Source organism: Tetrao urogallus, assembly GCF_951394365.1.
Source record: "Tetrao urogallus genome assembly, chromosome: 1".
NCBI lineage: Eukaryota > Metazoa > Chordata > Aves > Galliformes > Phasianidae > Tetrao > Tetrao urogallus.
The window spans coordinates 37,036,490-37,063,116 of NC_136813.1; the positions used below are offsets into that span (position 1 = coordinate 37,036,490).

Sequence of the window (26,627 nt, forward strand, 5' to 3'; positions counted from 1 at the left end):
CTCATGTGCGTTCACATGCACAGACAAGGCATACATACACCAAGCCACAAGGTTTCTATCCCAACACAGATTTGAGTACTCCTATCTTTCCATTTAATCAGAAGTTTTTTCTTTGCTTTGCTTTGCTTTGCTTTGCTTTGCTTTAAGGAAAACCAACCAACCAACCAACAACAATCAGCCTTGCATCTGCTTGACTATATTGAAGCCGTAAACCTTAGAGTAATTCTACTGACACAAAAAAGTAACAGCTACAAGTTCTTATCCAGGATTTGTGATTGATTATCTACTGAACTTTCTACAGAAAAGCTTGTTCGTTTATTAACTGTACTATGGTTTGTGCTGAGAGATATATCCAAATGAAATCCTTAAATAAGAAAAAAATGGTCTACATATTTAGAGACACTAATTCTGAAATAATATACAAAGGCAAATAAATACACAAATCACAAAAGCAAACAAACAAAAAAGAAACAGACAAATCTTCAGAATCACCTGCTAAATAGAGGAAGCTTCAAAATAAAGCTCTTCCTATTTATCACAGACATTTAACATTGCAACATTTTATTTCTAAGATCTGACTTGTCTTTTAGAAATATTTGACTTTCACTGATATCTTGTCCTTTAAGACTCTAGGAAGATTTTACTCTCTGTTCTAGAGTAGCAGTCATGAATGTGACGATACGATCTACCTGCCCTGCACACATCAGTCAAGGTTCTTAGCATTCTGTTGGTAGAATGAAACTTACTGACCCATAAGTGGAGTATGCACTACCACTGAGCTAGTTTTATTCATTTGCTTTGATGGGCACAGAGCACAATGTGGAAAATTCTGTTCAGAAGAATCATGTTCAAGTTTGATGGGGCTACTGAAGCCTATCCCAAACTTAACAAATTCTTTACTAAAAGGAAAACTGGAATTGTTTTCTATGAGTAGTTTTAAAATCAGTTGAGATCTCACTGCTGAATTTAATAAAAAAATGATTTGCCAGTAATACCAGTCACACAGCTTTGTATGCTTTCCAACACTTCAAAACAGCAGGATACTCTTATGGTAAAACACTTAGCCAAATGCAGTTTCTTATATGAAAATAAAAGGCTCAGATGCAATTAGTGTAAATGATCCTAATGCATGCTGAACAACAGTACACAGTCAATATCCGAAAGAGAAATCTGACTGCAAAAGAAGGCTTATGTGTCTAATTCTGACCTTAGGAGTTCTCTAAAATTAGTATTAGTATTAGTATTAGTATTAGTATTAGTATTAGTATTAGTATTAGTAAATACCATGCACTTCAAAACAAGCCACACCAGTCTGCACTGCTGCTTACGTTAGCCCAAACAACGTTTACACATAGACTTTGTCTAAGAAGATGTTCAGGACAGGCCTTCTCATCAGCACATACAGTGCCCAACCATGCCAGGCCATGATCCTGACAAGGATTTTATTTTCTAGTACAGTACAATAGTCCTATAAACCTGACATGGAAATCATGATATCTGACAGCTCAGCTCAGTACCGGAGTCTGAAAATATTTCCCAGGTTTGAAAATATCTGCAAAGCTCCTACAGGAGCAAACTTGCGTGTGGTTCTGATCCTGAAGATTTTAACACCAAGAAACAAATAATAAAATGAAAGAAAACCCAAATGGAATAATAAATACTCTTGTTGACACATCTCATGTTTTCTTGCAGTTAGAAACTCTTTACCTTTGTATGCTAGCCAATGCCTTAGTGACATCCCTAGCAGGTTCAATTCTCATTTAGTCTGTGAAATGCCCATTAAGGAGGTTGTCAATTACAAACTGATTATCTCTTCCACCTTCTATGATGACTCTGTCTACAGGCATTCCTGCAGCACATACTCATCCTGGCTGCATATGCACAATATGTCTGTGTGGGACAAGTCTCATCTTGTTTTGGACTGCAGTTTCACAACATTTTCAGACAAATGTCTGGCATCTATTTTTATCCTGTAAAGGAAATCTTCAAATGTCATAAATGTTAGACCCTCAGTTGTTTTCACAAACACAGAGAATGTCCAGTACTATCTGAGGAACTAGGTCTTAACTTGAACATGTAAAGCAGTTTTGGGTAAGTGAAAAGAGAAGTAACAGTCTTTCTGAAAGTGATGAACTTGACTGTGAGTTTTCTATGACTCTTTTACCATTAACTAAATAGCAGTACATGAACTTTAGAACTAATGTACCCTTGGACAGTACTGTATCTTTTTCTTAAGGTTTGGAACCTTTTCAATATTTCAGAAAGTATATATAATCCTGTATATGCATACAGATGTATATCTGCAACATGTCTGCACATGCATATGCATATACATGATGGTAAGGCAGTATGCTGAGCAACACCACATTCTCCTTGCCTGAACTATTTTCCTGCTCAAATAAATAACTAGAACTATAAATTTATACAAAATTAACAAAGGTAGTGCGGTTAAAAAATCTGAGGTATAGTAACAAGAACTAAAAGTTACACAATTTTGAGATGATGATGTAGTATGAAACTCGATCAAAGTTCACCAATTTTCTCCTTGAACAATATAAAATCACCTGTTATGCTTTTTAAAACAATATGGCTGAAATCTTGCTTTTTTTTTTTTTTTTTTTTTTTTTTTTTTTTTTTTTTTTTTTTTCAGATTGCCTTCACTAAAGTTTCCACTGAAAATATTTTAACCTCCAGATGAGATGAGCATTCAGGTGAAGCAGCAGCCAACACCCATAGGATTTAGTTCTGTGATCCTCCCGAGTCTAATATGAGATGAGAAGGCAGGCTTTTCAAAAGTATTTAGTAGCAATTGTACGATTCTCACAGATTTTAATGGATGACTGGCTTTCCCTAGATTGTTCTAATAAAAATTTCACTCCCCTGTGAACTTAGGATTCTGTTATCTTGTGCACAGTTGTCCATGCAGTTACCTCAAATTCTGCACAGTCAGTTTTTGAGAAACAAGCCCAACCAGGTAATGCCATCATTGTTACTTTAGTGAGTAAGAGAATAATTGAAAAATAATTATAACTATCTTTAAAAAAAAAAAAAAAAATCAAATCAGAGAACACTTCAATTTTCACCTTTGACAAGAGGAAGATGTTCATTTCCAGCTGTTTCTATTTTTAATTGATCGTTTTTTTATGTATGAGTGAAAGCCAGCCAATTTTCTTCAGAGAAGCACTCCTATTCTCTTAACTCGGTAAGAACTACATGCTTCTTACTGGTCTATTGCACCGTGGGGATCGGATAAAATATGAAAGCAAGGATTTCTTTATTCTAGCCTGGAAAATTAACTGTTAAGCTCAGTGGGGGCAGAAATGAAGGTGGCATTTAGATATAACTAATTTAGTATCAAACCAAAGCAGATAGCCTTCTCAGAGAAGAAAGAGACCAAAGGGAACACAAAACTGTACCTGAATTATTTCTGAGTCAATTCCTATGAAAGCTGAAGAACTTTCCTTTATGCTCAAATGGATTACACATTTCCTTTTATAATATGCACACTGTTAACAGTTTTCAAGATAATGTAATGAACAACAACTGTTAAAAAAGAAAGACTCATATATTTTTAATTATTTCTTTTACTTAATAATAGTGCAAGATGTGGCCTGGACTACCTTTAAAAAGCAGATTGTGAGATAGATCCTCATTGATATGAAATAATATAGCTCTGTTATCTTTATATCTGCTATCGTTCAATTAGAATGTAATGAAACCATGATTACAATTTGCTTAATCACCTTATGTTAATAAAATAACAAACACAGCTTGTAAATTTTGTTCTTTGCTTTATTTTGTCTGCTTTTAATTGCTTAAATTTTCTTTAATTGTAAAGAGTGCATGTTTGAAGGGATAAATGTGCTGTCAGACCCAGCTAATCATTCCCTACTTACCCACATTTCTAAAGACCAAGAATTTTCCTTGAAAAGAGGCTTAGAAGCAATTTTCTTGTGTTCATTAATCCATAAACATCTGATTTCAAATCAGATTGCCAGCAGACATAACCTCTTTGCACTCCTACAACAGAGACTTGATTTGATTAATCAAACACTCTGATTCACTGAATTGTCTCCAGAATAGTTGTCCCTGACAATACTATGCAAATAACTGCTGATGTTGTGCTGGCATTCTCATCCTTCTAAAACTGTTCAGTATTCTTCCATGGAAATTTCAATTTTTATATCTAATTCACAGGCCTATACAGAAGGCCCACTGTATCTAATATTTATAGACTTCAGTTCACATTCCATTCTTGGATTTGGAAATGTGTGCCATCTTTACAATGCTGTTTTTCTATATCTCAGTTATCCTTTACTAAAACAGTAGTAATTATATTTCTCTATCATAAGATATTTCAGAATTTATTCAATTTTTATAAACAGGTATTTTCTTTTTAAATTCATTTTCAGGGGCAATTCAATATTATATCCCATATAAGTAATTGCCTGCTTTGTTCAAAATAGCTCTCAAACTGAATGTAATTGATTGGTTTGAGGAACAGGGAGGTTTTGAAGTTTAAGATTCCAAAGGCAAATAAATTAAGGTATACACAGCTAATATTAACTGTTTCTAAAGCAGCCCAAGCCAGTGCACGCAACAGACCTATCTATGCCTCAATGTGATTAACCACATAACAAGCAAAAGTTACTCTGTGTGAATACTTCCACGTTTTACCACCATGAAATAAACAAAGGCAATATCAGTAAGCCTCCAGCTGGGACTGGAGAGAGAAAAAAAAAAAAACAGAAAACAAAAACTCAAGTAGTCTTTGGTTAGACAATGGGAAGAAAAACCAAGGCACTTCAAAGTGATTGAAAAGTTAAGCCTCAGCAAAAAGAGCAGGAGTCGCAAAACTTTCAGTAACTTTCTAAAAAGTCACAATTCCCAGAAATATGAGGAAAAAAAGCCAGCAAAAAACTCCAGAGAGTTCAAAAATCAACAGGAATTATGGACAGAAGGTTTCATGGGAAGCAATAAAATCTGTGAAGGAAGAATTTTTTTTTTTTTTCCCCCTGCGCTTTCTTATGTACTCCAATTCCCAACAAAGCATTGTTGCAAGTACTTATACAGCCAACTGTATATTCTTCCTGCTGTTTCACTCTAAGCAGCACTGTGTAACTAACCTGCTGATAAAGACCTCTCTGAACCTGCCTATACTTCTGCTTTCCAGGAAAAGACATGCATAATCATAATGGCCAGTTCTTCAGTATTGTGCAAAACACCCACATGAACTGAGAATATGAAAGAACTCTTAGCCAGCGTACAATGACTTTGCCAACGTGCAGATTGGTTAGATTACATTATTTCTCACTTTCCATTAGACATAGTCTGTTTCTTCTTATGATTCAGAGTACAACTCAAGGATTGATCTTAAGGTATGATCTTAGTCTAAGCCCACCATATTGTTTTGGTAATCTTCTTAATAAATATTTCTGTATATTAAACTGAGTATCATTAGTACTCCTGGGAGATAAAGTAGGTTACAGTCATTCAGCATAGATGCAGCCTCACATCATTCACCACAGGAGAAGAAGATACTCTAAGTCATTCCTAAGATTACTGACAATGTATTTATATTTTATAATTGATATGAATTAACATAAAAATTATTTATGTTGGTATTTGCATCAGTAGCTTGTTTATGATTTGTGCTAGATTTTCTTTTTGAAGTTTCAAGTGTTTATTTATTCATTACATTCTGAAACATAGTATTCAGTGATAATTGCTTAAAGAGTTACAGAACATTTGGTGATTTCCTTTCATATTGTTGGCAGAGAGTACAGTCTCAGCACAAATGGAAAAGAAAAATACATTTGCTTTAAAATTAAAAGCCCAGGTCTTTCTTATTCCACCAGCATAAAACATGAGTAATTTCCCTGGTGAAAGGCAAAAAGAGAGGAAAAAATGATGCCAGAATTTCAGGGAAGAGGTGCATGGCCTAACACGCACTTCTAGATGCAGCAAGCCTTTCTGCTTTAGCTGTTGCAGTTCAAAACTAGGATGTGGTGAAAAGTGAAACTTCTTTTAGACTTTCAGCTGTTCACAACTGGGCTTTTGCCCAGCATGCAGATTAGCATAATTTGTTGTCTGTGTTGAAAGAAAGGTCTGTGACTCAAAACAGCAGGAGTGCTGCAAGTCAGAGCTGAGTTGCTTCAAATAACTGAATATGGAAGTCTGAATGTTGCATTTATTTATTTGTGTTTTTATTAACAGGAAAGCTGTGTCCCATCATATCTTTGCATTCAGTCCAAGCATCTATCACCTAATTTTCTAAGTGATGTTACATGGCTCAGAGATTATTATCACAGCCTAAGCTTAAAATAATAAGTTTCAACTCAATTGAAATGCAAAGACAAAATGCTGCATTCCTTTCCCAGCTGAGCTTTTATTTAACATGCCAGATTAAGAAGCTTGCTCTACTTTACTGGATCAGAGTCAACACAGTTTGTACAAGAAACTCACAGATAAGGGGAAAACAGATCTCAAGCAAACAAAATTCTCAATAAAACAAGAGGGCATTTTGCCCAACTGTGTTCTACAGAATTTATCATTAATTCTCTGCCTCTGCTAAGTCTGCAAAGGAAGGCTGCTGCTTTCATGTTTTGGGATAGCTATCCTGACACGCATAGTAAAACCAAACTTCTCTTTCTTATTTTTCCTTGGTTTGGTTTTGGTGTTTTTTGTTTTGTTTCTATGAAGCTTTAATCAACTAAGAAACACCTAAAATAAACTCACACAGCAATTTAGAACAGCATAATCTGAAGCTCCAATGGCTTTGGATTTAGCATAATGCATCTCACTATTGTGCTAAACTACTTCAAACTGCCACCGATCCATGGACTTAAAATATGATTCTTTTGCCTTGCCTGGTTAGAAAATAAATACGTCTAGTTCATAACTGCACAGGATCTTGCAAGGGCACAGGCAATCCTAACACATCTACACTCAGAAGTATGTTATTTCTTAAAACGATGGTTATGCCCTGATTTGCAAATACAGTTGTTTTCATCAGTTACTCCTCAACACTTTTCCTATAAATCTCAAGCTGTTCTGCTCTTTCTAAGATGTTAAAGTGTCACAAATGTTAAAAACTGAAACACAGTGAACCTAGTTTGGAAACTATATTCTGAATATGTTTATCTTTAAACAATACTCAAAGAATGCTGTCTATATATTTAAGCGGCTCAAAAATGGGCTGTGGCAGAAAGTACCGATGTAATATCAGAAATTATAATAACATGTTTAATACAGCAGATCACCTTATGAATAAATTAAACCAAGAAGTCAGAATTGTGTATTAGCTGCAAGCCTAGACTATAGCTAAGCTCATAAATGCACCAGGTAGGCTTTGATGGTTAAATTCATAAACGTTACGAGGGACTGAGACCTGGTTTCCCTAATTCCTGCTATTTAAAGTGAATTAATGCTTTATATTAAAAAGCAGGGATTACTCAAGAAAGCACAAGGGAAGGATGGGCGTCGCAGGAAAGAAAAGAGTCTTAGAGATGTTTCAGTTTCCTGGAAGAAAGAGGGATTAACACAAAGATGTGAGGAGACAGATTCTGCTCTTGATTACAAGCAAAACCATCAATAGAACTGCTCTAATTTCATAAATACAACATTTATGGATACGCAATCAGAATTAGGCTCAGATAGCTTTAACACAAAGATTATTACACGCAAGCTCTAACCTTAGAAAAAAACCTCTTAACTTGGGAGTAAATGATATTAGCATCTTCTTGGCCTTTTTCCATGACTATATACACTAATGGCATTAGTGTAAATGTGACTCAGACTTGGGATCCCTGGTCACTGTCGCAGCCAAGAGCCTAAGTATATGAAATCTCCTTGGCTCTGGTAAAATGCTAGTGCTAAATTCTGGGAAATGATAACACTGATTCATCTCAGAACAGTCTATATATAACAGCAAGACTAGGCACACATAAAATTATGCACTATCTTGCCTCAAGGTTAGCAACATATTCTAGTAGAAGGAAAAATATTATTTTCATTCCTTGCAATCATGTGATAAATAGCTGCAGGGCAGATTCAGCAAGATCTTGAAGGTTGTGATTTTACAATATAATGAATGTATGTCTAGCTTTTTGCCACCTGAAAAAGCAGCAAAACAAAGCAGGACTTGTCAGTATTTTGCTTATGGCAGAAATCAGACAATGTCCAGAACCCTTCATGAGATACTGCTAGCACTGTAAATAGTTTGATTATAACATTGACTCCAATACTTCAACAGCACGGCTTTCCAGTATATGGCGTAATTGGAAGCAGCAACCAGCAGGTATCGCATGTGAATGGGAAATGTCTCCAGCTGAGTAACTGCTGATGGTGAACTAAATATGTTGTCTTGTTGGTGTTTTTTTTTGTTTTTGTTTTTGTTTTTTTGGGGGGGGGAGGAGGGGAAAAATAAAAAAGAAAGATACTGAAAAGGAGAGGATCCTTAGCTGAGTCGCATATTGAATATTTGTGTAGGACACGAGGCAAGCACATTACCTACGAAGTTCAGAAGCGGAAAGAACAAAAAAAGTTACTGAATTTAAATTTTAAAAAAAGTAAGAGAGGAGACAATGGTAAAGGAATAATTTAAGAGATATAAAGGAGATTTTTTTAAAGTTAAATAAGAAACACAACATATAAAAGAACTGTTTATCCAGAAAGCTTACTAGGAAAAACAGCAAATCTTAAAGAGGCATTTTTAATGGAATAGAAACCCTTCAGTTGACATTAATTCAAGCCTTTGGGCAAATTCAGGAGACATTTTAACAAAGGTGGGAGACATATACTGAGCAGTGCATTCTTAGGAGAAGGCAGATTCAAACTACATCACAGAAAAATTGAAGAAGACATCTCAAGCTGAGGACTGTTTACCTACCCCATTATGGATGTATTATTGTTTGAATTTTACTCATTTATTGTCAAAATTCAGTAGACTGTGGATGAAACATTTTATTCTGATCATGTTCCCTATAAAATACTGGGGCTTAGTGATGTACAAATTGAATACAGGCAGATCTATACCATCAACATCACAACTTAATGGTCTGCATTAAATTAATGTTTGATTTTGATGCTTCATACCACTCCATTTTTGGGGTATGAGTTATAACCACTGTGTGAACCTGTAATCATTGATGTAATTATGCAAAGTTTGCAAAACAGTAGCATAAAATTGAAGAAGTTATAAAAATGCACTGCAGTTACATCAGATAGTATTGCAATCCTGGCAGGAACTTTTAGGTGTATGTCTGCTAATATCACCTGGGATAAATCTGAAAGCTCAGTATGGATTGTACTTTATGCTTCAACCACAGGACTAAACTGTATGGTTTTGCCAGACAGCAGGGCAGAGATTCACTTTGCCTCACTTCAGGAGCATGAAAGAACCTAAAATAAGTACACATGTAATTCATATCCTCAAAGGCACCTTTACATTGCAAGACAGTGTAAAACGATTTTACACTGAAGTAGATAATGCAGTATAAAATCCTGCTAATGATAAAGTATTATAGTTTCACCTGTACGTAGCCAGCTGACATCAACCCCAAGTGTATTGTTCAGAGCTGACCTCAACCAGCTACATCAAGATACAAAATACCTGCTTCTTCTCTCCTCATGGATTTTACATTTAGACAGCTACCTCACAATAACAATCTTGATGTAAAATACACTTATTCTGCAGTGAAGATAAAACCCTAACAAAAATGAGAAAAAGGCACATGATGTTCAAAGAGCAATGAGTGTACAGCACAGTCCAAACGTAAATGAGACCAATCCTATCTCAGTCAATTGAGTTATGCAGACTAAGACAAAAAATAAATTCCTCCCTTTGTATTCTTAATATTTCTGAGAGCAGCAAAATTTACTGGAGAAAATGTCAAACAAATTGGCTATACAGATATAAAAATTCATGTGCTTTTTTTTTTTTTTTTTTTTTTGTTGCTATTTACAAAATTGTATCTTCTTCTGCAAGAGTTAATGTAGTTTGTGAAAGTTGTTATGCTTCGGCTTATAAGCTTCAGCTGGTTGTGGTAGCTGTTCAAATTTTATGACAATGCTAACTTATCTATGCTATTGAAAAAACTAATGAAGTGGTAAATAGTTGCAGAGCAATGTCGCATGCAGTGATATGCATGTTTTGTTTTGTTTTTGTTTTGCTTGTTTGTTTGTTTTGCAGGTTTCTCATTTTCTATGTTACTGTATACACGTAAAAGTAATGAAAATCCAAGACGAGCAACCAAAGTTTAAGGCTTTAAAACTGGAGTAGAATTAATGCTGCTGCTTTCAAAAGAAAATGAGATAAATTTAAGCAAGCACAAAAAAGCACCTCAACATTTCAGCTGGGCTTTTATGCCAGAGCTGAGGTCTCATAGGCAGTGTTTGGGTGAAGATCACAGTTAAACTAACACAGTCAATTTATTCTCATGCTAGTTTTACTCCAGTTGACAAAATGACAAAATACTAAGTAGTCTGAAGGCTTCCCTCTGTTATGCTTGTTGCCTATGGCTTTTAATTGAAAGTACTATCACAGCACCTCTACTGAAGTCCAAAAGTCATGAACAGTATCAAACAACAGCACAAAGTGCAGAGGATCCTCCTGAATCCCAGCTACCTTTACTGAGTATTGCAGGAAGTAAGATATAATGTTCTTCAGTGGCTAGAGGCTTGCTGAAATGAACTTCAACAATAGTTAAAACAGGCTGAGTTTCTAGCTTTAGGACATTACAAATGTTTAAAAATACCAATTGAGAGATGGTGAATGCAGAGTATTTTTCAATTTGGTCTCTGCTAATCCAGAAAATGATAGTTCTGAAACCAGGAATTATTTCTGTGACATACTTAGAACAGATAGAAATCCTAACTGGCAACAAGAAGTATTTGGCCTGCAATCAATCTGCACCATCTATAAATTGTCTTAGAAGGCATTGCATGAAACCACTCTGTTGAACACTGCTCAGCATGCTGCTTTAAACAAGCAGACTCAAGGATCAGTGGCATTCTTTATATCATTCCAGCACTGCCAGGTTTCTTATTAAAAGGCTAAGTTTTCCTGCAAGTCCAGACATCCATCCACACAGAGCTTTTAATCATTTTAAAATGTAACAACACATAAATGTTTTCATCTCTCACTCCAACCTCCCTTTCAAATTGCTGAATTCAAGTAGCACTATCCAGTTACCAAATTGCAAACTCCAGTGTTCTGCTTTGTGAGTTACATTTTTTGTAGCTGTTTTTAAAATCAATTTTCTATCTAAATCTCAGTGAGATACCACACCTATTACAAATTGTGAATGCATTATACCACCTGTGAGAAAAGCATGAAGAATCCTTGGGGGGGAGAGGGGAGCAGGAGAGGGTGAAAAAAAAAACAAAACAACAACAAGCAAAATATATGACAAACAGTTGTTTTGTCTGCTGGTTTTAACTATGACAGATGCAGGATGGCCACAAAAATAACTGGTAATATCTGGAAGGAAAACCTGTACTATAGTATTGCACTGTACTTCAACAGTTGTAGGTAAAGATGGATAGACAGGATTTTGGTTTTGTGTTTTTACAATACAGACATTACCTGCACTGAAGAAATACGATTAATATGAGTCAACACACCGCACAAAACTTGCTTCAGTCCTCCGTTACTCACACGTAACGTGCCTATATGGTATCAATCACAAGTGAATCAGATTTTGTCAGTATTAAAAGGTATGTGCATAACATTTAAATACTAGCCAGTTCTGTTCATCCTATTCATACTCTTAGTACTACAAGTCCACTAAGTTAAAGACACTTCAGATTCTGATATGCAACTTAGGGTTACGTTTGTTCAATCCCTGTGTTTAAGTTTTAACCAGAAGATACTGTCCCAGTTATCATAGCTGCAAATCCACAGTTATGAAGTCAGATCCTAGTTTTTCTGCTGTCAAATTTTGCAACACAAATTTAGTAAGCCACCAAGCTACAGATAGAAAATGTGTGTTACCTGTTGCAGGATTTCATTTCCTTTTCAAATGTGTAATAATAACTATAATTTGCTCTAATTGGATTCTCTTAAATATATTGGAACAAGACAAACCAAGTATCTAGCTAGTTAAAAAGGTGTTTTACTTTCCATATTACGCTTCTATTTTGATATGGTTCCAAATGCTTCAGTTCTTCACATCTTAAAGAAGCCAATTGGTTCATCAGTCCTTATCTATTGAAGTGTGTGGTTACAAACTGAATTTGTAATAACACATTGTACACAAATGTGCCACTTCTCTGCTGCAACAGTATTTGAGAGGAAGTATCAAATTTCTAATGTGTACAAATGGATGCTTAAAAAAAAATTTAAAAAATAAATAAATAAATAAATAAATTACTCAGAGAAAGAAAGAAGAGATTAAAAAGAGAAACAAGAAAGGGTAGTGACAGTATATCATAAAAGAAAGGGATGTATTTAAGCATCAGCCAAATGACACTGTTTTTCATATCATTTACAGTAGATCTTAAAGACTAAAATACTTCACATGCCATTAGTCTCTTCATACTCTGTGACAGATTAGAATATTTCTTAATCAACTGCTAAAGCACAGGAGAGGACCAAAGCCTACATTTAAACAACACTGAGTAATAGTGAAATCCACTGATGTCCAGTAGGGCTGCTATCAATAGATAATAACAGAATCAGGGAAATACATCTATCATTTAAATATTCTTCAAAAAAAGTCTACCTTTTTGACAGTTTCTTAGTCCAGGGGTTGAAAATTCACATCAAGAAACAAAAGTTCTGATCTGTAATCAAGGAAGTGGATTAAAAAGCAAAACTATCAAGAGGTTTAAATTACCCCAAGTCCTGCACTGCCCCTTTACCTGGAGGTATCTGAAAGCCCATACAGCTCATTCAGAAGCGGTCTTGCTCTACCAGGTAAATACTATGAGCTGCATACAGTTTGTTGCAATGCATTAATTCTATAGTAAAAATGAAGAAAAAGTAAGTCTTTAAATTTCAGTCATATAATATATTTAAATCTCAATCACTTACCACTTGAGATTGCCATTCTCACAATTCATAGCAATACTCAATTACAATTCCTGCAGCTGTCCATCTGAACTGTTCTAATACTTGAAAGGACGGCTATCAGAAGTGAAGAGAAACAGGATCAAAGTGAATCAAAGCTCACTTCCCTTTGCTACATCCACGTTTTTTCATCTATTTTCACAGTATAGACAAGTGTTGCCATTTTTTAGTCATCACAGTTGGAAGAAGAAAAAAGGCTTGTAAAATAAAAATAAAATGCCAATCACAGTAGCGGATCATCTATCTTGACTCGTTTTGTATTTCTACTGATTGACAACCAGGTGCTCTTGTAGCACACAAAGGAAGAAAAAAAAATCAGGTGTTCATTTCAAACTGAAGTGTTTGACAGATGTAACAGCTTTCTGAGATGAAGCTGATGAAATCTCAAATACGAAAGTCCATCTCCTGTACGCAGAGAGATTACATTTCAACAGGCAAGTTTTACTGACCTTATGCAAATGCAGATTTCATTTATTTATTTATATTTATCTGGCAGCTGTTAAAAACATGGGAGATGACTACAACTTCACTATTGGTGCATGGTCTAACTCCTGCTGCTCTGGATTCTGCAGGCTTCAGAGCAATCCATGTTTCAGGGTGCTGTTGTCACAAACTGAAGGTAATTTCAAATTCTCTTACTGGCAACACTTGCACTTCAATGATATTTTGACCTCTATTTCTGAAATGGCGAAAGCGAACAATCTGACAAGTGACTGAAAATTCATACTGCTATGGACCTAAAACAGAGAGGTAAAAGAAGCATTTTTACACTGTGATACAAGTGGCCAGACATAACAGAGGATAGAGATCAAAAGTTTACAGCTTCCTTTTTCTCTACTTACATTCATAGAATGAGTTATCAGGGAAGGGAAAAACAGAAATGTTTAGCACAGTACCAAAACAAAATAACTGGGGTTTCAATGTACTGTCTTCCTAAAATAGTCAGCTGTGCAAATGGCCTGACAACAACTTAAGAAAAAGAATGCTTCAGTTGATCCAGTAGCCCTTGTATTAAATCCATGTTGTAATGAAGACTTTCCCAAAGGTAACTGAGCACATTGTCTATCTTCTGTGGGCATATACACTACTCAAATGGTATTTTTACCTACAGAAATACCTGCCCTTAAAATCCTTCTCCTGACTTCAGTAAGAAAGCTAGACTGGCTCATCCTCTCTACTAACAAAACAAAAAGTACTGGCACATACTCTTCACTGTATTCAGTCTTCACCAGTGTGGAATGTATCTTACCCTACTGCATCGGTCAGCTACTGCAACTAGTTGAAACAGAGTATTTTCTTTCAGAAGGGGTAAATTGTGAACCCAGAGAAGCATCAATGATTTGACATACAATTCAAAGTTACACCATACCAATCCATCCACAGTATCAACAGAAGCAAAATCATGTACTGCATACACAGGTGCTACTAGCTAAATATACTGTGGAAAATTATACAAAGGAAGATGTTTGCTATTTGCAGAAATTAGGCTAGATCCACAGTTGGAAGTTGGGCGCATCTTCAGATACATTACATTACATTAACGTAACATAACATTACATGCTGCAAGAATACAGGCTGACAAAACACTGACTGGGGAAAAGTACTAAAGCCAGGGGTTTAATACTACTCTTCAGAAGACACCTTATTTTACGTATCAAGGAGGAATTCACTGTAATTAAAATTCACAATTCTGCATTATTTTTTTTTTTTCTGTAGCTCCAAGACCCATCTCTGTTAAGCCAAGGTGTTTAAACTTTCTTCCAAAAAATTCTAGAGGGAAAAGGAGACTCACAAAAAACTCAGTGCTTAAAATGAAGATCAGTATCAAATATTTAATTTCATTATAATACCTTGATAAATAGGTCATATATAGAAGCATGTATGATAGAAACACCTTTCCTTGAGAAACCCAGTTGTCTTCCTGACTTGCAAGCTTTGAAGAAGCATGGATTTCGAGGCAGAAATTTACATCTGCCAGGTTTAGCCATTTAAAAGACACTGCTGCCAGATACCAATCTATAAGAGGTGTTAAGAATAGGAATTATCATTACCAACTGAAGCATGAATTTCCTTTTAGATTTTTAAGAGTAATAAAGGCTATATGACCAAACAAGGCTAAATAAAACTACTAAAGTAGCTCAGTTGACAGAAAGTATCAAATTGGCAGTTTTTAAAGACTTTTTAACAATTAAGAAAAAAAAAAACCCCACAGAATTAGTAACACATGAAAGCCTAGGACATAGTCAGAATGAATATACTGCAAAATGTAAAATACAGGTAGTATCTCACAGTTAATTTGGTTAGAAGGAATGAAGAAGAAAGAAAGAAAATCAGTTTGCGTCTACAAAGCATTTTACAAATCAATATTGATAGTTTTTTTTCTTACAGCTATCAGCCAGAGAGACTATCTAATTAAATTTTTTGGAGCAGGGAGATGTTGCTGTCTTAAGCTGCTACTAGATTTGTTCCTGTGATTATGGGAGAGGAATAAAGGAAGGAAGAAAAATTAGATAACTGATCTTCCACATTTTATCAAATTCTGCTCAAAATAAAATGATTTTTAGTTCATATGAGTCCCAACTCATCTTACATGTTTTTTAGATTTCAAAAATATTCTCTTGGTGTTATCTTACATTTTTTATAAAGCAGTTAACATCAGGAAGAGCTACAGATGGCATTAATCAGCAGATTTATCTCATTTTGGATTTAACATCAAATACTGAACAGCTACTCTAAGAAAAGGCTCCTTATATTCCTGTTATAGCAAGAACTGTGCATATTTGAGAACAACTTTCAAGTAGAAATATTAATACATATACACACAAAAAATATATAAATAAAATCAGTGTGGCATTTACAAAAGAAATGGCAAAAGTACAACATCATCTCATAGGAAACTATAGAAGCTACACACCAACTGCAGTCATTTCTCGGTCATTTCCTGAAAACTGCTAAATTACTCAATTGTCCTTCTTTGTCAACAGGAGATGCAAAAAATCCCACGTCAACTTTAAAACAGATCTCTCACTTTTACTCACATGTCAGAAAAGAAACTACAGGTAAGAAAAAGTGGCAGCAACACTTCCAAGACTACAGTTTGAACACTTCAGTGTGACTACAAATTAGATTTTTAAACTACCTTACCAAGAAAGTTAGAGAAAAACTGAGAAAGATTTCACAAATGTTTCTATTAAGATCAACATGAAATTAATACCAAAATTACATTGGGCCAAATGCTTTGCTGACTCCTCGCATCCTAAGAATGACCTACAAGTGGTTTTGTACAGGTAAAAGTTGCTAAGCAGACCAATTTATCTCAAGTTTTTGTAACTGTACAACGAACACAAGAGTGTAGTAATACGTTTACGGTGTCCTAGGTCAGCCTTTTTTTCATAGCTAATAGAACACGACCCATTAGAAGAAAAAAAATATTGCAGCTACTCTAGAAGGAACTATTTTATATGATATTTTAATTATAAAAGAACAGTTACAATAATATTTGTGTCAAAACAAGCACTTAAAATCTCAGTTAAGTAAGACACTAAAGCCGCCCTTTATGCAGCAAACGATTAGCTAAAAGACACCAATGGAAACAAAGATGTTCCCACTCTCAGCTTCAGTAAAATATGAAATATTTTATTAGCAGATAGCATTCATTCATTTCTCATCTAGAGACTGAGAAAACATTTTCCAGTCAATGGAATGCTATTTGATGTAAAACAGAAATGAACAGATTAAATGCATACATCGGTCTACTAAAATGAATCATCCTGCATACATTCCAACACAGGCCATAAAGTCAAAACAGTAATAAAAGAAGAAAGTAATATGTGATTTTGTTTTTCTTTTCCTTTGGCAAAGATATGGACATTAAAGAATGCATGTCAGATAACTCCACTTTAGAATCAACTGAAGAAACTTCTGAGTGTATTTTTTAAAGTAAATTTGCTATTTTGCAGGGTGACACCAAAACTCGAGTATCACCTAGAATAGGCAGATCCACTTGGCCAGCTATATTTCGCATATTGGGGACAATTCGATCCTAAAGTGAGAAGATACAGCACATCCTGAAATAAATGAAACTTGAACTCAGCTGCTCTTGAATTGAATTCACCTAGATGAGGACTGGTCCATTAGGTATCACGTACTTGTCCTTGAAGAGAATGTGTGCAGATGAAAAGTTGTATTGCAAAAATAAGAATCCTGGAACTGATGAAGGAAATCTTAGGGTTTGAAACCTGCACTCCAAACAGGTAGGCTGTGCCCATAAAGAGTTGCCACATGTAAATGGGTCACAGTTTTCATATCTTTAACATCTGTTGTTTATACCCAAGAAAGCACATCAGGGGCAAGAAAATTAATTCCCCAATTGCTGTCAACTGAGTTAGGGAACAGCAATAAACAGCTTACTGTAAGCCTCTAGCTACAATAAAACTGCTGTCAATAAAATGTGGCTGATATGTTTTTGCTGTGCTAGAAGAATAGATTCTTTGGAAGTGAAAATCTGAAGTGGAAACAAGAAGGACACTTCCTTATTCCGATACACAAAAGAACATTATCACAGAATTCCAATAGTATTAAACTCTCCGGATCCAATTCACTCTCCCACGTGTGCCACAAATTTATTAGCATTTATGGAATTTTGGTTTTGCACATTCAGTACAGATGAAACCCCAGTGAATCCGATAAAATTCTTTTGCATGAGAAACATTTAAAGAACAAGGAAGCTTGCTAAGCTTTGACTGCCTGTATCTGTACACACAGAATGTTCCCTACCCTAGTTTAGCATTTCTACTGTCACTACTGAAAATGGTATTATAGCTTAAGGTTATGTTCAGATTTCCATTATAACCCTCAGTTTTCACATGCTCTTAACTTTCTGAAAAATTCTTCTTTTCAGCTGAAATTTTCCATGCTTGGTCTCAGCTGAAAGATGAATTTCTTTAGACAGTTGAGCAAAATCCGTTAACCTATTTTTCAGTTATACAAGGATAAAAAGAAAATGCATTGTGCATTTTCAACTTTTCAAATATTTTAGTATATAGATACATAAATATATGGAACCTAGAAACAATTGAATTTTACATGCAGGCATTTTTCCAGGCAAGTAGTCCCCACCCAGGACTAACATCCATGCTAACTTATAAAACAAGTTAAACATGGAAAGGAAAAGAAACAGTGGAACTGTGTTGTGTTTTTGGGTTTGGGGTTTTTTTTGCTTTTTTTTTTTTGTTTGTTTGGTTTTTTCCCTACTAGTAGTAGTAGGTTAAAACAGGGTCACTAAAAAGAATATTACGTACAGAATTATGGAATGCTATGGTTACAAAACGTTAATATTTGCAGGTGATGTAAATTCTGTACAGCTGTTCCAATGCAGCTTTCCTTCATGTATATCTTGAAATTGCCACTCTTGGCATATCAAATTTGAGTTATTAACATTTTCAGCATTTTTTTTTCTCTTATATAAACCCCAAAGTTACAAATTTAAACATTGCAGTATAAGACAATATCAGCTGCATTTGCCAACAGAAAGTTTTATGTGATAAGCTTAAGTAATCTGCATTGATCAGCAGGAGCCTGGCTTCTCATTCCTTGGTCAGGCAAAAAGTCCACTGACTGAAAAAGGAATAAAGGAAGCTCCATAGTTATTGACTGTATCATTAAAAAAAAAAACAAAAACCGAAAGACTTTAGTGTGGAATGCGTTCAGCCCCAAATCCTTAATTTCTACCATCAGAACACAGAAGTAAAAGGACAGTGACAACATATTTTCAGCTTTCCAGAAAGTACTGGAACTATACACATTTCCAGAATTTACAAATCATCATCTTGACTCATAAGAGTTACTGTGTGCGGTCTTTCTTGAAAACAACATCTGAAGTCATTTGGACTTCAAGGATGTGCTTCATTCCCATCACTTTAAATGAAAGCTAAACACGTTTCTAAATGCTGTTTTCTTAGGAATGTAGACTGAAGGTTTTGCTCAAAACCTTCACTGAAACTTATTTTACAAACTGTTTTATTTGCCAGTGCTGTGCTCCAAATCTGATTAAATAAAGTTATAATTTAAAACTGGGATAACCACAGCAAATTGGCCATAATTTCTTTTATTATTTAATCTGTTGTTAACCTAATGATACTGAGTAGGAGGCTTTTGTCTGTTTATTTGCTTTTTATAAAAGGCCTTTCACTCTGAAGAATACATGTCGTTTTCTACTATATTTCTATGCAGTTGTTTGGTGTACTGACTTACTAATTTCAAGTGCATTTTAAAGTTCAATCAAATTCTGAAAAGAACACTGATTGAGAAGCCTGCATAGATTTCAGCATTCTTTATGAGTCATAACACTGATTTTGGAAGCTTAGCTATATGAGCTGGTGGTGTGTAACATCCTTTCCATACTCCTAATTATGTGAATTAGCATTTAGAACAATCCCAAGTTCAAGTATTCAAAAATGCTCTTTTCAGAGCATCCACCAGGTTTACTGCAAGATAGGCACTTTAAGAAGGCTTTGGTTTTTATACTGGGTACTTCTGAAACATCAACCTGTGCAATTCAAAGAGACGTGTGAAGAAAAGACTTAACCACAAAATTTCCTCTAAAATTATCAACAATAACACAGAATCAGTAAAAAATATTAATAAATTTGGATTGAACGATTGATTTCTGAATTCTAAAGGCTTTCTGACACAGGTCCCAGTTCTAACAGATTTCTAGAGCCCAGCTCCCATTAGAAGTAATAGGATTTTGTTTAAATGAAGTCCAAGTGGGGACTTGGGTCTCATCTCCATACCAGTTTTAATTTAGTCATCTGCAAGATACACTTAATGTATATTTTGCTTGAACTGAAAGAAATTTGAAGTAGAAACATAGGATGCTAGCATTTCTTAGACAAATACTAATCCTATATTTCTTTCCCTATTTCAACACCCTCCACAATTCCCACACACTTTGCAAACCACACACGGAAAACTTATATTACAAGTAATTTACAACTTCCAGCATAAGACAAAGAAAAGAATTATTTTAAATTTCAAGAAAACAGAATTAAATATCTCTTCATGAAGGAATTAAAAAAAAAAAAAAAGAAAAAAGAAAAAGTGTTTCCAATACTGTAACATTAGTTTAAACTACTGTTCAGAAAGATTTCTATTTTAAGTCTGAATATTTTGCTTAAAGGACATATTCTACAAAAATCTATTTAAAAGATTTATGAAAGACCTATGAAAGAGTATTTAACTGCAGTGCCAGTGCATGTTAGTCAAGATACATCCTAATCCCAGGAATTACAGAAAGAATAGTACAAAGACTGCTAATGATTACTGCCATTGTTGGCTGCTCTCCTCCAGCCAAAAGTGTTAAGGGGACATAAGGTTACTTCCTGTAACATGCATCACTGAGAAAAAAAACAACAAAACCTCAGCAGCACCTCCTCCTTCCCCACAGAATAAAGGTACATAAACTCAGTTTAGGTAACTGTCTGCCTAAGGAAGAGTTATACTTGCAGTTAGACATAATATTGCAGCTTTTGCAGGGAGGGATTCAAATCACATGATATGAATATTTGCTGACTTCAGAAAGGATTTAATAAGACTTCAGTGAAACCTGAATCATATCCATATAGAGAAAAATAGACGGTTATTAAAATGAAACCAATACATTTAATATAATGAACATAACTAACTAAAAATACACCTGTAGGGTGTTTTTCTGTTTCTTTGTTTTTTTCCTAAATTATATTTTGCTCATATTCAATTTCACTGTGCAGAGCATATACATTCTGTCAGGTAAATAATATTTCAAACCTTAAATTTTCCAGTTTACTGTGGGGGATTAAGTCTGAGTTTCTTAATAGAGTTTGGAGAGATAATTTAAGATAATTCAACAACATCTCTGAACAGAAAAGGAATGCGTGGGTTGGAGGTGTTACATTTTGTAACTAAACCGAGGGGAAAAAAAATCTCATGAAAACTTCAGCCAAGTAACCACTGATTATGCAGAGCTCTTCTACAGATTATTTTTGTTTGTTTTAAATGAGATCTTTTCTTAAACTTATGCAGACAGTATGTATATGGTGCTGTACAGCAGCTTAAAAACTGCCACTGGAGTTCACCACGACTTCAATTTCTTAGAAAGGTGACAGTTTTGTGAGAACCTTCTTAGATGTTTCCAGTATCTCACTGTTATCGGTTGTCTCAGAGTAGTTACTTTAGCAGAACTGCCTCAAAAGTGCTTGTTTTATTCTTAGTATCTTGTTAGTGTGACACCTTACAGACACCCAAAGTCAAGACAGTTCTGGGTACACCACATTCATCTCAGATAAGGCTAATGCAACAGCAAGAGAATGACTTTATCCTAAACTTGGCTACTGTCAAAATCTTTTTGCAAAGACAAGCCTAAATGTGTCTTGCTTGATTCTGCAAAATTCGTATCTCTAATAAAATTCTGAGAAATCACCATAACTTGGAGGGTGCAGTGCCAACAGGCATACAAAAGTGATTCCTAACACCTAAGAAGTTGGTGCAGTGGAAGCTAAGCACTTGGAAAGCTGCTTTGTAAACACACGAACTTAACTACTGACCAGCCCAGTGCAACTACCATTAAATAAAAGGTTCTTTGGCTGGAATATCAGCTTAGTCCTTCCCTCCCCCCTTTTCCTACCTACTGCAGGACTGGCACTAGGCCAGCGTAAGCGACATAGTACCTTAGTGCCATCTACAGGCTATATTGACATTCTAATTTAGTGGCAAAAGACAAGCACCAATAAAATAAATTAGACAGCACTGCATTTAAATCTTTATTAGCAAGGAATTATTAGACCTAAGAAAAACTAATGCTGGATTTGGTTGAAATATGAGTTTCTCAGCCTCCTAATCCCTCTTCATATGGCGTATTTCACAGTTTAAAATGAGTTATGACAGATCACTTATGCATTACTAAGATGAGAAAATATTTACAATGGGCTGACTTCTTTCTGCATAATTCAGATGTATTCAGAGAACGCAATCCTTTTGAAAGTATGCTTTGGCCATTTTTTCAAAATATGCAAGGAACTGTCTATGCAATACCAACTTTAATCTATTACAACAAAATCATTTAAACTCAAAACAGAGGAAGACTTCCGTATGGCTTAGTTATATTCTATGAACAAACCACATGCTTCGCAGATGAAGTAGCTTGGAAATTCAGCTGTCTTTGTTAGGGAAAAAAAAATTAACCCCTTTAGTAGCACTAACTTAATAAAGTTCCATATCAGCTTGAACTGTTAAAGAAATTCAAGCCAACTCACTCTGAAATTTGACATTGAATGTATACATCCCTTCAATCTCAAAACAGTCACGTTTTTCTAAATGAAATTTGGCATAAAAGAGGTTTTTCTTCAATAACATTTACATTTGGGTAGTCAAAAACTGGGGAGAAAAAAAAAAACAACACGTCTGTTTATGCATACGCATGTGCATATGTAAGGACCCCTACAGTCCTTTAACAATCAGTAATCTTCAGAATCCAAAGTAGCAGAGGCATTTTGAAAATGTGTGGGTAAGCCCCAGGTAAGCAATAATGTGGTTGAGGTTTTTTTTTCTTTGCTTGATTTTGTTTTTTGTATGTTTGTTTGTTTGTTTGTTTGTTTAATTACTATTATTATTTTATTTGGTTGTTTTTTGTTGTTGTTGTTGTTTTTTTCCCCCCCATAATATATTTAAGTTAAATTAGACTGAAACAAAAAAAGAACATACTGGCACTTTTAATACTGGTTGATCGGGCACTTGTATGCAGTACTTATAGACCAGTAAAAGTGCTCGTTTACCTGTCTGGTGTGTAAGGGGCCCTTTGTCTTGAAGCCTCCTTGGGAACTGCACTCTGAGGCACTGAAGTGATCTGAACTAGTGGAAGAGCGTTTGGAAAGGGTGTCACAGCCACCAACAAAGGTGTTGTCCAAAGGGAGTTCCTGAATCACGTGGTGCTTTTTCACTGAAACGGGAGTGTCAGGTTTGAGATGAAAAGCAGACTGAGGAGAGGCAGATTTGTAATGCTTGGCAAGATCAGGACTGTTAGGCTTAAAGGTTGTTGGTGGTGCTGTGCCCCAATCAAATCTTCCTATACTTTGCTCCTCCAGCTCCGCTGGAAGGCTTATTGTCCCGTTGATGGGTTCATGAACTGCATCATCAGGTTTGGACTCCTCAATGGTCACAAAGTTCAAAAGAGAACTCTTCGGAGATTTCCTTTTCTTCCTTTTCTTTTTCTTGCTTTGCTTGTTCTCCTGATTGGGAGACATCCATTCAGCACCTTGTTTGCTCCTCTGGGCGGCTTTGAATCTGGATGCATGCCGGCAGCGAACAAGAACAGTGACAAATATCACCACTATGACAACCATGGCACCTGCCACAATAGCAATCATGATTGTGAGATAGTCCTCGTTTTGGTAGGGTTGGCTACTGTCTCCTATGTTCCTGTCCAGAGGCGTTTCCATAGTCCTGCGTATCAAGTCATAAATATAAGAGGCATTTCCAGCAGTATCATTTACATACAAAAAAACAAGCACAAGAGTATGCAAAGATTTGGGATAACCCAAATCACTTATGTTGACAACTAAGCGATGCAGCCCCACATCATTAGGAGTTGGCTTCTCCTCCAGAGTGATGTTACCTGTCACTGGATCAATCCGAAACAGACCTTTGCTATTTCCACTCACTATTGTGTACTTCAGTTCAGCGTTCATTCCGGTGTCAATATCCACTGCAAACACTTCTGCTACCACTGATCCTGGAATTGCTGAGAGTGGCACCAGCTTAAAAGAAGTATTAGAAGGCGGGTAGATGACAACAGGACTGTTATCATTAACATCCATGACATTTATGGTCACTTTTGCTGTAGAAGAGCGAGGAGGTTGTCCTCCATCAACTGCCTTGACATCAAAGGTATAGGAGCTCTGCTGTTCTCGATCAAAAGAAACATTGGACTTTATAACTCCAGAGAAGGGATCCAGCACAAAGTTGTCATTGTCATTGAGAATAGAAAGGGTCACCGCTTTGTTTTCCCCAGCATCTGCATCAGTCACCGTGATCACCCCCACAGTGCTATACTTTGGTAGGTTCTCTGATACAAAAAACTGGAAATGATTATGAGTAAATTTGGGGCTGTTGTCATTTTCATCCAACACAGTAACAATTACAGCTGCTTGACTCTGCAAAGGAGGGGTGCCATTGTCTCGGGCTGTAACAGTGAAAATGAAACGCTCCTGTTCTTCTCTGTCAAAAACTCTGGAGGCTGTCAAAACTCCCGTCTTTCGATCCAGATCAAAAAAGGAGGCATTAGGGCCAAGCTGATAAACAATGTCTGCATTTTTCCCACTGTCTTCATCTGTGGCACTAATAGTTGTTAAGTATAGACCGCGACGGTTGTTTTCAGAAACTGACAGCTCAATTACAGGCTGGCTGAAAATCGGAGGGTTGTCATTTTCATCCTCCAGCTTAACTCTTACCAGGGCAGTCTGGTTCAAACTGGGCTTGCCAGAATCAGAAGCAACAATTTTAAAGCTGAATTCTTTGGTGCCCTCGTAGTCCAACAAGGAAGAGGTCTCTAACAAATACTGGTTGTCGTAAACTGCCTTCAGGTGGAAGGGGACCTCTCTCTCAATGAAACAGATCACTTTGCCATTCACATCAGTGTCCTTATCTGAAACCGTAATTAGGGCAATCTTTGTATTGACAGGATCTTTCTCAGATAAGTACACTGTGCCATTGATGGGACTTATTATGTACCTGAGGTCTATGTTCGGAGGGTTATCATTTACATCAGTGACATTGATGGTCACAGTTGCCCGAGCTGGTGTAGAGCTGCCATCACTAGCCAGCACTGTCACTTTGTGAATAGCAGTCTCTTCCCGATCTAAGGACCTCTGAACTGTGATCAGCCCTGTGGTGTTGTTTAAAGCAAAAAATCTTTTGGTCGCAGGCGCAACTTGGGCACCAAAAATATATCTGATTTCTGCATTGCTTCCTATATCTGCATCTGTAGCATGAAGCTGAATTACAGAAGTGCCTACAGGCGCATTCTCTGGTATATGAACCTCTACTTGACTCTCTTTAAAAACTGGCCTGTTATCATTGACATCACTTACTGTGACTTGCAGGATAGCTGTGCTGGATTTCTGTGGGGTACCTCCATCCTCCACTTTGATTTTCATCACGTAGGTGTCCTTTTGCTCTCTATCCAAGTTCTGCTGCACAATCAGTTGAGGCCATTTCTCTCCTTCTGGAGTTTCTACGATATCCAGGCCAAAGACACTCTGCCCGTTCAACAACTCGTAGTGCTGCACACCGTTGAAACCTGTATCAGGGTCTGTTGCTGATGGGATTGGAAAGCGACTGTTGATCAGAGTGTTTTCTGGTATGGAGATATTGATGACAGGGGATGGAAACATAGGTGCATTGTCATTAGTATCCTTCACAATTATTTTTATCTTGATCAGCCTAAAAAAGTCATTGGGGAGAATCACCACTTCAAGTTCAAAGAAACACTCATTTTCTTCTGCATAGGAAGCGCCAGCGCAGAGTTTTTCTCTGTCTATTCTGTTTGATGTTGTAAAGATCTCCCCGGTGGTACTGGACACTTTGACCAGAGGGGCATCCCCTGCTTTAGACACCAGTCTGTAGACAAGGCTGGCACTGGTCCCTGTGGCAGCATTGATGTGAGAAATGTTCAGATCCTTTGGTATGTTTCCTATGGGGACATTTTCAGGCAGCTCCTCTCTAATAGTGTAAATAAGTTCTTGAGCTACAGCAGAATCCAGCCTTAAACAGGCAATCAAAGCGGTCAACAAGTAAAATTCCCTCAGGTCCATGATAATGTTTTTATTGTCTTTTCCTGGATTTTAGGACTTAAAGGTTTCCACACAGAAATGATGCGCAATTTGCAAGAGGAGGCATGCATGGACTGCAGGATGCATTACATCTCATTTCTTATTTGGAGACAGCACTGTCAACACAACCACACAGAACAGCATTATTGGTTTTTAAGGTATGACAAATCCACAATTTCCAACTACTACTTGTTTTTGCAAGGCACGCTTGCAGCAGTATGCTTTCCTACTGCTCCCCTTTACAAGCAATCCCTCTGGACAAATACACTAATATCCCATTGGCTGCGTTTGCAGAGAGCGAGAACAGAAATAACTACTTGCAGGATTAAGGGTAGCTGCAGTTTCAACACGTACTTTCTGAATAATTTCTTGGCACACCGTGTAATCCGTAACGTGCGTTTCCCCTCTACCCTCCTCCACCCAGTCATTTGGTGCAAGTAAAAATCTTCCTGTACTTCTGCTGGATTCTAACTGCTATGGCAGCTGCCAAATGTCATTTGCTGTTTGCTTCCATACGCATTTTTCAGCTCTTGCTAACCAGATTTCTCTCTGTTCCCTGTGCCTTGCATCCCCCACTACTGTGATCGTACTGGGAAATAACCACCCGGACATGCTGCTGCTGCAGCAGTCGTCACTGGCGACTTCACATCCCTGTTAACTGATGAGACAATAACAGGACTTACAGTTTCTTA

The 26,627-nt window shown here is 36.3% G+C and overlaps 1 protein-coding gene across 2 annotated transcripts in view; it reads right to left on the reverse strand.

The window, feature by feature from the left end:
* The window catches only part of PCDH9 (protocadherin 9), a gene marked incomplete at both ends in the record, with an annotated part of 715,654 nt that extends 689,737 nt beyond the window's left edge, over positions 1-25,917 (reverse strand). For both annotated transcript variants that reach the window (XM_079549736.1, XM_079549735.1), the window contains one exon: positions 22,882-25,917. In XM_079549736.1, the coding sequence (XP_079405862.1) occupies positions 22,882-25,917 (3,036 nt within the window). The remainder of the gene's footprint in view (positions 1-22,881) is intronic.
* Between the last annotated feature and the right edge of the window lie 710 nt (positions 25,918-26,627).